Source organism: Chlamydotis macqueenii, chromosome 1 (assembly GCF_036417535.1).
Source record: "Chlamydotis macqueenii isolate bChlMac1 chromosome 1, bChlMac1.mat, whole genome shotgun sequence".
NCBI classification, from domain to species: domain Eukaryota; kingdom Metazoa; phylum Chordata; class Aves; order Otidiformes; family Otididae; genus Chlamydotis; species Chlamydotis macqueenii.
The window spans coordinates 61035564-61049340 of NC_141556.1; the positions used below are offsets into that span (position 1 = coordinate 61035564).

At 36.8% G+C, this 13777-nt stretch overlaps 1 protein-coding gene across 3 annotated transcripts in view; it reads right to left on the reverse strand.

Annotated features, from left to right (window-relative positions):
* WASHC4 (WASH complex subunit 4) overlaps positions 1–13777 on the reverse strand; it is a 39113-nt gene that overhangs the window by 8852 nt on the left and 16484 nt on the right. For all 3 annotated transcript variants that reach the window (XR_015259282.1, XM_086754086.1, XM_086754094.1), the window contains 13 exons: positions 12601–12726; positions 11147–11254; positions 9375–9521; positions 9198–9277; positions 8200–8305; positions 7260–7376; positions 6130–6298; positions 5834–5988; positions 4182–4256; positions 3283–3387; positions 1727–1861; positions 848–956; positions 113–179 (listed from right to left, as the gene is read on the reverse strand). Coding sequence is in view for 2 of the 3 variants with exons in the window: in XM_086754086.1 (XP_086610212.1) it covers positions 113–179; positions 848–956; positions 1727–1861; positions 3283–3387; positions 4182–4256; positions 5834–5988; positions 6130–6298; positions 7260–7376; positions 8200–8305; positions 9198–9277; positions 9375–9521; positions 11147–11254; positions 12601–12726 (1499 nt within the window). In the remaining variant the exon portion in view is untranslated. The remainder of the gene's footprint in view (positions 1–112; positions 180–847; positions 957–1726; positions 1862–3282; positions 3388–4181; positions 4257–5833; positions 5989–6129; positions 6299–7259; positions 7377–8199; positions 8306–9197; positions 9278–9374; positions 9522–11146; positions 11255–12600; positions 12727–13777) is intronic.

The window sequence follows — 13777 nt, forward strand, 5'->3', positions numbered from 1 at the left end:
GCCGTTTTTAAAATTTATGGAAGACGGGTAAGAACCTAGGAAATATCAGCATGAATAGGGAGCAAAGGAATGAGAAGGGGCAAAGAGAAAAATGAAGTATTTGTGGAAGTACCTAATTGCACTACTACAGCAGTGGAGTCCTCCAGATCTTATCATTCGTACATAACCCATAGCGTTGCCTTTAAAAACAAGAAAAAAAAACCAAGGAAGTAATTTATAATTATTTAAATAATGTCGTGGTTTTGTTTAGTAGAGGGGGGCCTAAGGTGGTAGCTTCTGTAGGAATTATTTAAATTTGAAGTCCACATAGAGAAATAAAACACACACACACATCATCTAGCAAAGTTGTGTTCACTTTCATGACAGCATAAGGGTTAAACAGTACAAACTCTTTCCACTGAGCACATTAAACACTTGCAGGTTCAGATCAGTCCTGCACATCTACAGCACCAACGGCTGAAAATACCATTGTAATGTCATGCATCACTCAAACTTACTTCAGCTGCATATATGGCCATTTTCTGAAGTACATGAACTTAAGAGTATTATTTTTTTACCGGGAAATACACTCAATCTGGATAAAAGTCAGCTCCGTAGCACAAAGAAACTAAGAACTTAAAAGAGAACAGGTATCTATGCAAGCTGTAGCCATATTATTTTAGATCAAGACATGCAATGGCCATTTCTGCATAGAGAAGAGTTTTTATTTCACATGGGGTACGGGAGAAGTCCTTTCCATCTGACTGGAGTTACATCGAGTTTTAGTCTGAGCTAAAAGTTCAGTTACTAAACTGTGAAGATCTCTTCCATTTAATAACATTTATAACACTGTCTTAGCATTTCATACCAATTTGACTTATGAGTTGTCTGAACTGGTCAAGATAGCTCTGGCCATCCGGGGTTACTCCAAGTTTTCTGATGCCACGGTTGAATTTATCTGCTCTTTCAAAGGGATACTAGAAAAAATATTTTAGAAATATTTGTAAGAATAATTACCTATCCTCAAAAAAAAAAACAACAAACAAACAACTTTTTCACCATGTTAATACAATTCTATTTGCAATATATTCCTACCTCACATCTACAGCTTCATTTTTTTTCTAAAAGAAATTCTGTATCTGCCTGTCTATATTAGTTTGTAAAGTCATTTGGCTAAATCACTTCTGCAAGCTGACAAGTGAAATAGAAGTGTTACTGTGAACAAGAAAGTGATCCTAAAAGAAATAAGCACTTGACACACAAAGAAATTGGCAGTTTATTATACTAAATAAATTGCCTTCTGCATTTTTAAGAAAGCAACTTTCCAGCATGGAAAATGACACTGTAGTCCCCAAATCTTGGCATACTGGAATAAGTGCTACATGTTCACATCATTTTGGATTCAATTTTAATAATCTCATTATTCAAAAATGACAGCAACTGTTAAGCATGATTTGGACCAGAAGTTTAGAATCTCCAGTAGACTATGACTCCATCAAGGTTGTCAGGTCACTGAGAGAATGATTTTATCCAATCCCACGTTTACAGAGCAGCCAGAATGAAACAAAGCCATCCTGAATATAGATACTTGTAACACTGCGTTTTGCTAGGACAAAAGCTGTCACTTTGTCTGGAGAGACACATTTAAATAATAGGAACGTTACGGTTTGCTGCACCTTCTACTAAAGTAGCACTCCTTTTAGCCACTTCAGTCAAGTTATTCTCAGTCCTTCAAAAATTACTATACCTTGTGATCATTTTGATCCTTGACTTCCCTGAAGAATCTGATGTCTTTGATAAGTCTGGATTTGATATGTTCATCATACATGAACTGGCTAAAAATATAAAACTTTTTCCTCAAAAATTGGTAAGTGAAGTTTACCTAAACAAAAAAAAAAGTCAAATCAAGAAAGTCAGCACAGTGTGTAACAAGCAAGCATATCTAGCAACTCAGTTTCAGAAGATTCCTGAGTAACTTGCATTTATATAGAAGCTTCTACTGAGTTTACTTCAATTTATTCTTTTAAACCAGAGAAATTAAGAAGATAAGCAGGGAATAACAAAGAAAATCCTTCTCCTGGAAGGCCTACTCTCTTCCAGGAAGGACAGAGGTACCGAGGGACAAAGTTAGCTATTTCAGTTTGATGACCTGCCCTACACAGCAACTAGTTTATGGCTGGAATATCCTGTAACTGTCTTTTTAAGCAGCACAAACATTTCAAGTTGAGAAGGCCAGAAAAGCTCAACTTCCTCAGTCAAACTGTGGAGTCTGCATAACCTCCTGACAAAACTTCACTTCCTCAAAGTTTTCTAAAACATTCCCCCATAAGGCAGAAGCACACTTCCACCCTATGCATCTTAATTACTTCTCATGTCTGCATAAACAACTTGGCTCACAATCAGAAGTTAATAAATCTACATCATCAGGAAATAATGTGAGTAACAGCATTTTTTTTTTTTTGTTGTTGTTGTTGTTGTTGTTACTGAGGTCCCCACAGGGGAGAGGGACCAGAAGAATGGGAAAAAGAAAGCAGCAAACAGGTAGAAAGAAGTTAAAGCAGGAGGCTGGAAAGCACCAACCTGAAAATATCTTTGGCACTGTGCCCAAACCTGAGAACCACAATGATAAATTCCTGCTGCAGTAGGCAAGGCGCAGGAAGCGCCCCCATTTACCTTGCAAAGAGGTAAACGCCTTTGGCTAGTTAAAATGACCACCTACATTACAAATATCATTACAACTGTTGCAGTAAAAAAAAAAAAAAAATCAGTCTTCAAAGAAATTATCAGAGATCTGTAGCTTTCATTTCACAAACTGAAAATCTGAATTTTCTTAAGCTTAACAATTACAAGATGAACTTTAAAAGTTAACATTGCATTTCTTCAAAATTTGCATTAGTAGACTTTGGCTGCAGCTAAGTGTCAACATGCAGAAACTTAGAGCATGCTAATCTCTATGCAGGTAACTTAGAAATCAAAATATTCTACTATGCTAGTTTAGTAAGTATTATTTATCTTTATTGAAATTCAGAGTCCCACGAGAACATCTGTATCTTATCTGATGTGGTTTTAGATCTCTTTATTAACTTTTATGTAACAACTGGAAGTTGAGTAACTCCCGAGAGTTTTTCTGATATGGATCTGTGTTATGTCCAAGAACTGATTTGTTCTATTAATATACAAAGAACATTATTATTGCATTATTAAAACTGGAAATAAAACCAAATAAACCATTAGGAGATGTAAGACTTTGGAGACTTTGGTGCACAGTTAAAAAAAAAATCTAACAGCGCAAGAAATACTTACTGTCGTGTTCATGATTCCTGTTCCATGAGTTCGAATAGAATTAGCAATGTGTCGGATATTGATGGTGTTCAAGTGTTTGTTATTACTTGTTTTTTCAATGAAGATCTGGGAGACAATGGGGAGGAAAAAAAGTTATTTACCCAAAATTGACTCTGTGATAAGTTCTCAATCTAGGCAGCCCATATCCTATTTCTGAGAGCAGCTAATAACTGGTGGTTAGGGAAAGACTCAAGAAAATACAGCATGCATACAATAAAGTTTATCTGATAGGCTCTTCCAGTTTCTGCAAAGATGAGATGAAACAGTTCCAAGGTGGATGGTTGCACCCCATCTCCTACATTAATTGGTCTAAATTCTCAGCACCTGTTAATACCTTTGTCCCCACTATGTACCATGGCAATGAGTTCCACTACTAAATTATATGCTGTGAAAAAAAGTACTGCCTTTTCTTTAAGGAAGCCGCTCATTTTCGTAGTGGGTTCCTCATTCTCACACTGTGAGGAACCATGAAGGGTTGTTCCATGTACACATTCTACATGTCATTCACTGCTGCTTCTCTCTAGTAACTGATTTTCTAAAATTCTTTTTTTCAAGTTGAAAAATCACATATACTACTTCTATAGGAGCCAATTGTCCTTGCTGCCTTCTCCTACCTGCAGTAGAATATTTGACATTGAGTGATCTTACTGGCACACTGTACTCAAAATATACCTAGAGAACATTCTCTGAGACCTATCTAGAGCATCCCAAAGTATGTTCTTCTAGAGCAACAATAGCTATTTTACAGGTTGCTATTACATATGTTCAGCTTGAGTATTTCTTACACGTATACTACTCTGCACTCCTCAATCCCTTCAAATTAGAGCCAAATCCAGGAAAGAGCATAGGATATACCTTACCTGATTATTCAGGTTGTAGAGGTAGCGGGACACAAAAACATGAATATTTCTCATGATTTCCAGAACATCCAGACCCTGAAACAATATTATCTATGAGAATTATTCTGATAAAAATTCAAGAACTACTGACATGTAGTCTAATGTCTAACCATTAAGGTGTGCAAATGCCATTTTTGTAGTTATTTGAAAGCATTTTAGAAAGCAGTGTTTTCGCTTTGCAAAATGAAGACTCGTAATTTTTGTTTAGTGCCTGTAAGATAACGCTTAGAGGAGAAAAAAGAATCTCAGCTGACATTTTAAAAGTTACACCTCTGTCTGCTTTTTTTTTTTTCCCTCCCAGCTTCCCCGGAAGTAAGGATTTCTCCAGTCTACTCCACAAGCCTCAATTAAAAAAAAAAAATTTGAGATTTGGCTGTTCTCAAGATTCTAGAAAATGGAATTTTGCCTTAGAGATTTCTATAGACACACAGATTTCTATAGGGACATAAGTAACTAGCTACTTTTTTATATCATTTTGCCCAGCCTGTCTAGAAGACTGAAGTTTTGTATTTATAATAAAAGTTTTACAGTTGTTTTGCTTGAAGGAGTCTCTTTGGAATCATTGTGCATAGAGAGGATGACATTTAACTTATACACTCTATTTCCCGTTGTGCCAAGGATTTTATCAGGATCTTGCCTGGGCTGGGGGGAATGGAGTGTAGGGTGTCTTTGTTTTGAAGGAAAGCTCATACCAGAACAAATGTTATGAAACTAATCTTATGAAATGATTTAATTCTTTATTACAATGTGATGGTCAAACATTGCCAATAGAAAGCCAAAACCAGAAACAGAACCTAATCCACAGCACTTTTGTACCAAGAAGCAGCTAGAGTTCTTAGTTCTATGCCCTCTTTAAACTTCAGAAGACAGCCATCACGAACAATGGGGGAAAAAAAAGAGGTTGTACTTCTAATGGTTTTAACCAGTGTGCTAACCTCAATGAGAGAAAGAAGCTAACTGTCAAAAATATCCAAGGTATTGAAACTCTGGAGGGAAAGGCTTCAGAAATATGCAAGTTGTACTTCTTTTGCATTGACCCTGTAACAGTGAACGTCTTCACAATTAACTTGAAACTACTACTTTACTCTATACGTAACCATGCGTAGCAGTTTCTAGGAGGCTCTCCCTCATTCTATTAAGCTAAGCACTGATGTCCCAAAGTCCTCAATGCTCAGCCTGTGAAACAGTTTCTCTTGATAATCACTAAGTAGAACCTGTCGGGAAGCAAGCAATAAACCAGGGAAGAGACCTGCCATTCAAAGGTCATTCCAGACTTGTGACAGTTGTATTCGACACGTGTTGCTTGCCAAATTGCTGATACTGACCTTTCAAGAAAACATTATCAGATTGTGTATACCCAATTTCTTTTTATTAAATCTTACGTTAAAAAAATGAATGATACTCCACAAGTCCAACATGAAATTAACTGGTATCAGTGTTATCTCCAAAGGCAGATAAAGATCCTGTCTCAGAAGTCAATGAGCAATTAAAGGGCTCTTTTCCAAACAGTCCTCTACTCTTGGATATGTTTTTCAAGACTCGGTCCTTTGAATAGCTAGCTAGAATGACAGTGTAATGGAACAAACGATACTCCTATCCTGTGGGCACTGTACCTGTTCTAGAGTCTGGCTGGGAAGATGTGCTTCAGTCATACTTAAACCATAGCGTTGAGTTGCCAGGTTTCTCATTTCACTGTAGGTGGCCCAGTCATGAAGAGCTACAGTTGTTAAGTTGTAGAAGGTCTTGTCCAAATAGTGAGTTACATAAGCTGTAAACACATAAAAGGATGAACTAAAATAATACTACCTATTTAACTAGGGAAGTGTGGGAAAAAAAGTTAAAAGATAAACCAAGCCAAAGTGTAACAGAGATGAAAGTAATGGAATGAAGAAAATGTGTAACTCCTCACCTTTTATGTCAATAAATCGATTGAAAAAACGTATTGGGTTCAGAAAGAAGAAGTGAGCTAGATCCTTCATACCAACTCTGAAGGGGTTTCTGTCATCCAGCTTTAGGTGTGTATGAACTGATAAGCGCAGGTCCTTTTCTATCTCTTTACATAACTTGTCCAGCAAGTGCTATTTGAGGAAGTTAGGGGAAAAAAAAGAGGTCACATTCAGTGTTCAGTTAAAATGCTCTGTTAGCAGAGCTAGAATACCTCCCCAGAGATACATAAAAGATTGACTAAACTCATGAAGACAGATTTGACTTGTGTGGCACCGCCAAAGCAAAGTGAATCAACACTTGGAAATCAGAAGGATACTTAATTCCTGTGTTTTTGTTCTAACATACAATAGTAAGAAAAAGCTGAACAGCTCAGAAAAGGTAAAGGTTTAGCCACCTAATGCCATTCTATACATGACAAACTTCCATGTAGGAGTTTAACAAAATTTAATCTTAAGTATTCTCACTTCTATCCTAAGGGGAACTAGGCTTAGGGCTTTCCACCTAGAAAATAAAAATCTAATTCAGTGAGGAAGAGTCTTGCAATAAGTCACCTGGCCTGATTTTCTGCAGAATATGTAATGTTTAGTTTCAAACTAGTCAAACAAAAATAGTAGTTCAAAGGTTAAAACCTAGGACTTGGGAAATCTGAATTCACATCTTCTCTGTGTCAAACATCCTTCATAATTCTAGGTAATGATTTACTAAAGAGGCCACCTACAATTACAGAGCCTTCACTACTAGAAGCCATGCATACATACTAAGAACAGTAGTACTTATTTCAGGCATTCATAAAAGCAGACAGTAATCTGACAAAAAGCATTCTTCTGTCTGTATAGTCAAATCTGTAGCTGAGGTTTTGACAACTTATGTAATTTGGAGCACAGTATTTTCATGTTCCCAGCCAACACAGATATCATTAACAACAGTTCTTAAATAACAAAAATAAATCAGTGAACACTTTCCTATTTATTAAAATACTTCACATCAATCTCAAACATCTCTGGTTTTTTTATAGGTTATATCAGGATTGGTACAATAGATGCTGGCCTAAAAGATATTCCAAGCCTTTGATTTCCATTCACAACAAAATACCTCATTAAGCACTTGCATGCTTTCTTTGTCATAGCATTCCAGAAGCACCTCATAAGATTCCAAGTGTCTTGCATGCATCATAGCAGGTACACAGTCCCGTAGTGCACTAAACATATACTGAAAAAAACCAAATTGTTATGCTTAACCAACAGATTGACAGAGATGTCAACAGCATCTCAAATGATGTTCAAAAAACAAAATCAAAATCGCTAGTCTTCCCACTTTTGCTAAAAACAGACTTCATAAACCCTACTGAAGTTTCTCGTCCTTAATGCGTTCATTTGAAGCATTTAGTTGCTACTGATCTTTTTACTCAAAGGTCATAATTATTAGCTATTTCATCTGAAATTATTTACACTATAATCATTTTAGTACTGTAATTGACCATGGCATGCACAATACTGGAATAGATTATTTTTATCAGATTAGCATGCCAAAGCGTGATTCACTTCTGCAGCAAATACTTGATACTTCAAAGAGGGGAGGAGACATGGGGAGTGGAAAAACTACAGGGTAACTGTCCCACACATCATCACTGAAAGCAGTGATACGTGCGTTAGAAATACATAACCACAATGCGGAACAAAGGCTTTTCATGTTCAAGTCTAGCAAAAGGTGTTCATTTCAAATCGGAATGAATGAAGAGAGGAACAAAGATACAGACACATAGAGATTCAGATTTAACAACAGCAACCTGAGATTTTTAGAGCAATTTAACAGATACACTTTAATTAGATTTAGAACAAAGATTGCTTTTATATCCTCTAGATTGAGAAGATAGTTCTGCCTTGGTAGTAACTCTTGCCTGGGTTTTACTTTTGTGAGGTTTTTTTGAGTTTTTTTCCCCTTAAGAGTTTCAGTCCAAGCTTTATCTTCTCCTCCTCTGAATCCCTCCCACTGCAGTGGCTTGTTGAACTAAGTTATAGACATTATTACTTACATGCAGTCTAGCAGAATCAACTGCATTTTCATACACATCATCTAAATAGATTGGAAAGATTGCTCGATGCCAGTATAAGAAACAACAGTCACATTGCGTTCGAACTCTAGAATACAAGATTACTTATTAGACATAGAAGAATGGCTTCTTCTTCCAATTCTAAACACAGTGATACTTATGTTAGTGTGTTTAAACTAATGACAGTTGCTTTTCAAGCCTAAGTTCCTTTAATGTTCCAGATGCATTGTCCTTCAAAATAAAGTTATTTTTATTAAAGATTTTTTTCTCTTCTGGTTTTCCACTAGGCTATTTATAAATTAAAGGTACTTGCTTTAGAAAAAAAGGTTTACTCAGTCTCTGAAAGAATTAAACCTTACATTATAGCAAAATTCTGAATAACTATTTTCTTACTGCATGCAATTAGTAGCCTAGAGGTCAAACATATACTCTAATTTACTCCTCTAAGTCAAAAAAAGAGAAACAGCCCTCTCCTGTTACAACCTGTGTACCCTTCTTATACCAGGGATTTATCCCATTAGTCATCCACTGAGGGCGTTTGCCTCTCTCCATGAAGTATGCACGGAACCCAGATGTTCACCTGCCTTTCTGATGGTCAGCATTATGTAACTTGAAACTACAGCAGCAGTAAAACATGGTGTCACATGTGAACTGACAACCTGATCTCCCAAACAGACTGGTATTAATTCATAACTTTTAGGTTTGGGTTAAGAGGAAGACTTCAGCTTAACATAAAGCCAGCTCATCCAAGAAAGTGACAGAATTTCTAAACCAGAGAAACGGATTAACTAATTGGCAACAGTTAGGTAAAACATGACTTGCCCAAAGACCAGTCAGCTTGAAGCTTAGCTCTAGAATTCCTTCTGTCCATCCCTGGTCTACAATACATGCAAAAATCACAACAGCATGCAGCTACTAGATTTTGCTATTTGCACAGTGAAGACTACACTGCCTTCTATATATCACATGCCACTGCTTACCGCTCTGTAAGTTCACTGATCAAGTCTAGTTTTTTCAGAACTAACTGAAGGGGAATGAGCTCTTCATCTTTAAAAGTTTTCTGTGCAAGAAAAAAAAAAGAAAAAAGGACAAGATTATATTTTTTTATAAGATACTACACCAAACAAGTAAAGGTCTGGAACAATCATGGCACTTACCATTTGTGTTCCCACACTCAGAGCAAGGGAAACAATTAGTCGCCTCTGTTTTGTACTTGGCCCGTTGAGCGTGTTCTCAGCCAACACCAAAGCAGAGAGGACATCCAGGCGCTGCTCACTGTACTTTTTATCAGAAATGACTCTTTTCTTGATGACAGAAAGACACAGAAATTCAGAGAAGTTACCTAAGCCCAAAAGTAATAGCTTACCTCTTCTTTCCAAAGCTTATGGACTTGTCATAAATTGAGTATTTCTGCAAACAAATTATGTTTTGTGAAGAGCTAACTGAATCCAGATTCACTTTGTCAGTTCAGTGGTATTACCTATCTATACACTTGGAATATGTGCAGTTCAGTGTAAACATGGGTCAGGTCATACAGTATACAAATACTGTGCAAGCTGCATCTGACTGCATGTCAATTTTAGTTCTAAGGTACATGTAATTTAATTTTTTAAATTACTTTTTTAATCAGTGACTACCTGCTGTTGGCAACAAGATCAAGCTACATCAGGTATAGGCCTTAGACCTTACACCCCTTAGAAACAAAGTGGAACATATAAAAAATATTAGTGCTAATTAACTCTATTTACCAGCATTTGCTTCTGACGTATTTTTGCCTCTCACGTATTTTCTAAGCAGTAGTTAAAATATCAAAAATTGTTCACAAATGTGTTTTCTTTGACATCCACTCAATACACACGTCTCAGCATACTTCTATGCATTTAGAAATAAACTGCAATGTAATTACAGATATCAGTCAAAAAGGTTATGAAAGCTACCTGCATATATGTGAACATATATCTACATATATCTACATATATATGAACTGTTTGTTTGTAATAGCTTTGAAGCTTAAAACTTCTTCAGTTCGTGCTACTCCTGATATATACTTACATCTCAGCTTTTTAGAAAAAGTTTGTTTTTTTTTTCTTACGCAAGAAAACATGGAGATGCCAGATATATAAATTAAGATTACAGCCAAATTTCAAACATATCAAACAAGCTTCCAACATACAAAAGCCTACTGTTAAAATGGTAATCCATTTATGTGAACATGGCCAAAATAAAAAAAAAAAAATTAAAGGAAAATTTAATAGCTGCACTGGTATCAACAGTATACCACCTTTGTAATGATGCTACTGAATGGGATGAAAGGATGAAACAGTCACTAATACATCAGAACAGGTATACTGAAAGTGTCATTTCCCCATTTGCCCTGAAATCAGAAATTCAAGATCTGATAACAAGATCAGTTTACTACACATTTTGCTTTATAGAAATATATAATACGCAGGTATTAGTGTCTCACCATCAGAAGCCATTTTACCCCACAGCAAAAGAGTGATTTCATGCCTGTGTTAGACTCCTGTCAGACATCATGTATTAACCTCTGCTATTTTGCCACGCAGATTTCAATAAGTAACAGCCTGTTTGCTTAGACCCGTAACAGATTTAACAGATTGCTTTAAGAATGTGCATCAGAAAGGTCAGTTCACGAAAATCACTAGAAATAAAAACTAAAAAGAACACAAGAGGAACACGACAAGGGATGTAGCAGTTTAGAGGAAGACAGAACCCATTCTTAGTCAAAACTATCTATGATGCACAGTTTCTAGGGCAAAGCCCTGACCTACTGGAAAGCTTATATATCTGTCAATTATGACAGAGCAACACTACGGATTTTACAGAAGTAAAAAAAATGCTTTAATTTAAAATGAAGATTTTTTTTAAACACTTAGCTAGGAAGATTACTAGAACTTGGATTACATACCTTGGCTACAGAAATAGCGTGAAGAGCCTGATATTGTAGATGTTGAGCAATGTGCGTCACAGAATCTGCTACAACCATACTTCTTCGATAAAACATGTGTTCTATTGCCTAAAGTCAATGCCAAAACACAACAGTTCACGTAGTTAACAAAATCGCTGTCTTTAAAATTTGGCTTTATGCTGGTAGACTCATCCACACAGCAAATACAAACTCTTTCCACTTTGTAATGTGCTGTTAGTAGCTGTTGCAATCAACCCTTAGAAACTGAGAAAAAAATCAAATAATTCAGGAGTGTAAAAGAGTTTCAAAACTGTGATGTAAGTTTTGTTGGTTGTTTTTTTAAAAATAATCTAGCTCTGCTCCACATTGCTTTCTGAAGTTCTCAGAGAACTTTCCTTCTGGAAAAAGTATCAGAAGCGCAAGGTCCTTCACCTGGGGAGGAACAAGCCCATACACCAATATATACTGGGAGTCATCCAGCTGGTAAGCAGCTTGGCAGAAAAGGACCTAGGGGTCCTGATGGACACCAAGTTGAACTTAAGTCAGCAACATGCCTTTGCCACAAAGAAGGCTGATGATATCTTTGGCTGCATTAGACAAACTATTGCTGGCAGGTTGAGGGATGTGACCCTTCCCCTCTACTCAGCACTAGTAAAGTGACACTGAGTACTATGTCCACTTCTGGGCTACTCAGTACAAGACAAACATAAACATACTGGAGAGAGCCCAGCCAAGGGCCACAAAGATGATTAAGGGACTGGAGCATCTCACACATGAGGAAAGGCTGAGAGAACTGGGACTGTTCAGCCTGGAGAAGAGGCAGCCTGGGGGCAGGTGTCTTATCAATGACACCTTACCTGAAGGGAGGATGCAAAGGCTCTTTTCAGAGATACCCAGTGACAGGACATGAGGCAATTGGCACAAACTGAAACACAGGAAGGTGCCTCTGAACGTTTGGAAACATTTTCTTACTGTGAGGGTGACCAAGCGCTGGCACAGGCTGATTGCCCACGGAGGCTGTGGATTTTTCATCTCTGAAGATATTAAAAACTGATTTGGACACAGTCCTGAGCAGCCGGCTCTAGGTGGCCATGCCTGAGCAGGGGGAGGATGGACCAGATGACCTCCAGAGGTCTCTTCCAACCTCAATCATTTTGTGATACCAACTAAGGCAGGCATTTAGAAGTTGAATAAATGAGTTGTAGCCTCCCAAATCTCCTTTCTCTAACCAAATCCAGTCTTGAACAAAAAGTCATGCAAAAACCACTAAGCTGTTTTTTTGGTTTGGTTGGTTTTTTTGGTTTTTTTTTTTTGTTTTTGGTTTTTTGTTTGTTTTGGGTTTTTTTTTGGGGGGGGGGGGGGGGGTCGTGGTAAGAGACATGTTAATGTGATGTTTGGTCAGTGTTCCCTGTAAAGGTCTACATGAAATAAACAACTTTCATCCAGTGACCTACCTTCAGAAGTTCTACAAGTCTGCAGAGAGCTTTCACTGAGGTTTTGGTCATAGGTTTTTGCATTGACATGTAGAGATTCATTGTAGTTTTAATGATGGTGCTAAGACTGTATGCATAAAGAAAACCCTAAAAATAAAATGAGTAAAGGAAAAAAAGCGGCATTTTTTCACATGTCAATCAAATAAGTTCTGTTTTCTTCCACACATGACAGAATGAATTTTTTCCTCTTCACACTAGGAAATCTACGACTCCACCTAATAATCAAGTCTGAGATCCCAAAGCTGAATGAAACCTTTTTATTGAGCAGACATTATGAAACTGCCTATAAGTCATTAGGTCAGCTGATCATTAATCTCTTCTAGAGTCATTCAAATCAAACATAGATCAGTGAATTAATTAATCGCAAAGCCTAAAAGGTCTAATAATTTCAGATCTATTGTAAACCAACCCACCAAACAACTCCCATGCCCCTAAAAACCAGCCTATCACAAAACTAAGCTAAAATTTCCAGATTCTGTGGAACAAAGAGACTCACAGTACAGAACTGTGTAAATACCATCTAAATAGAACTGTCCATCCCACAATAAAAAGCAACCATTTCTAAATCAATGTATGCTAAACTTTTAAATACAATGTTGATTACATACAGCATGAAAAAAAAAGTGTTATTCAACTTATTTCAAAGAAAAAGAAATAACAATTAAAAAAAAAAAGAGACTAGGAAGAGATAGCACGTGGTCTAGGAAACTCAAGTAGCTTTTGCTCTGTAGCAAATTAAGTCCACTGCAAATACTTCTAATATAGAAACCACAGATCCTATTACATGTATGTTTTTATATGCGGAAGACTCAGGATCATGCTTCTATCACACACCTATTCTCAGCAGATTTCTGTCAGGCAGATAGCTACATATCAAAACTAGCAAAAAATAAATTCAGAAATAAGATGCATCTTACATTAAGACTACATGCTGTTAGTAGGCCAAAAGAAAACCAGCTGCCTCGGAACGTAGCAAGATTCTTGCAAAGTACCATCACTAGGTAAAGCACAATGAAACAACACAAAACCTTTACTGGAAGTATGCACCGTGCTAAATAAAACTAAATTAGACACTAGTTCAGTCCAACTTATGTACCTCATCTGACTCAGAATGAAAAAAAAAAAAACCAAAAAAAAC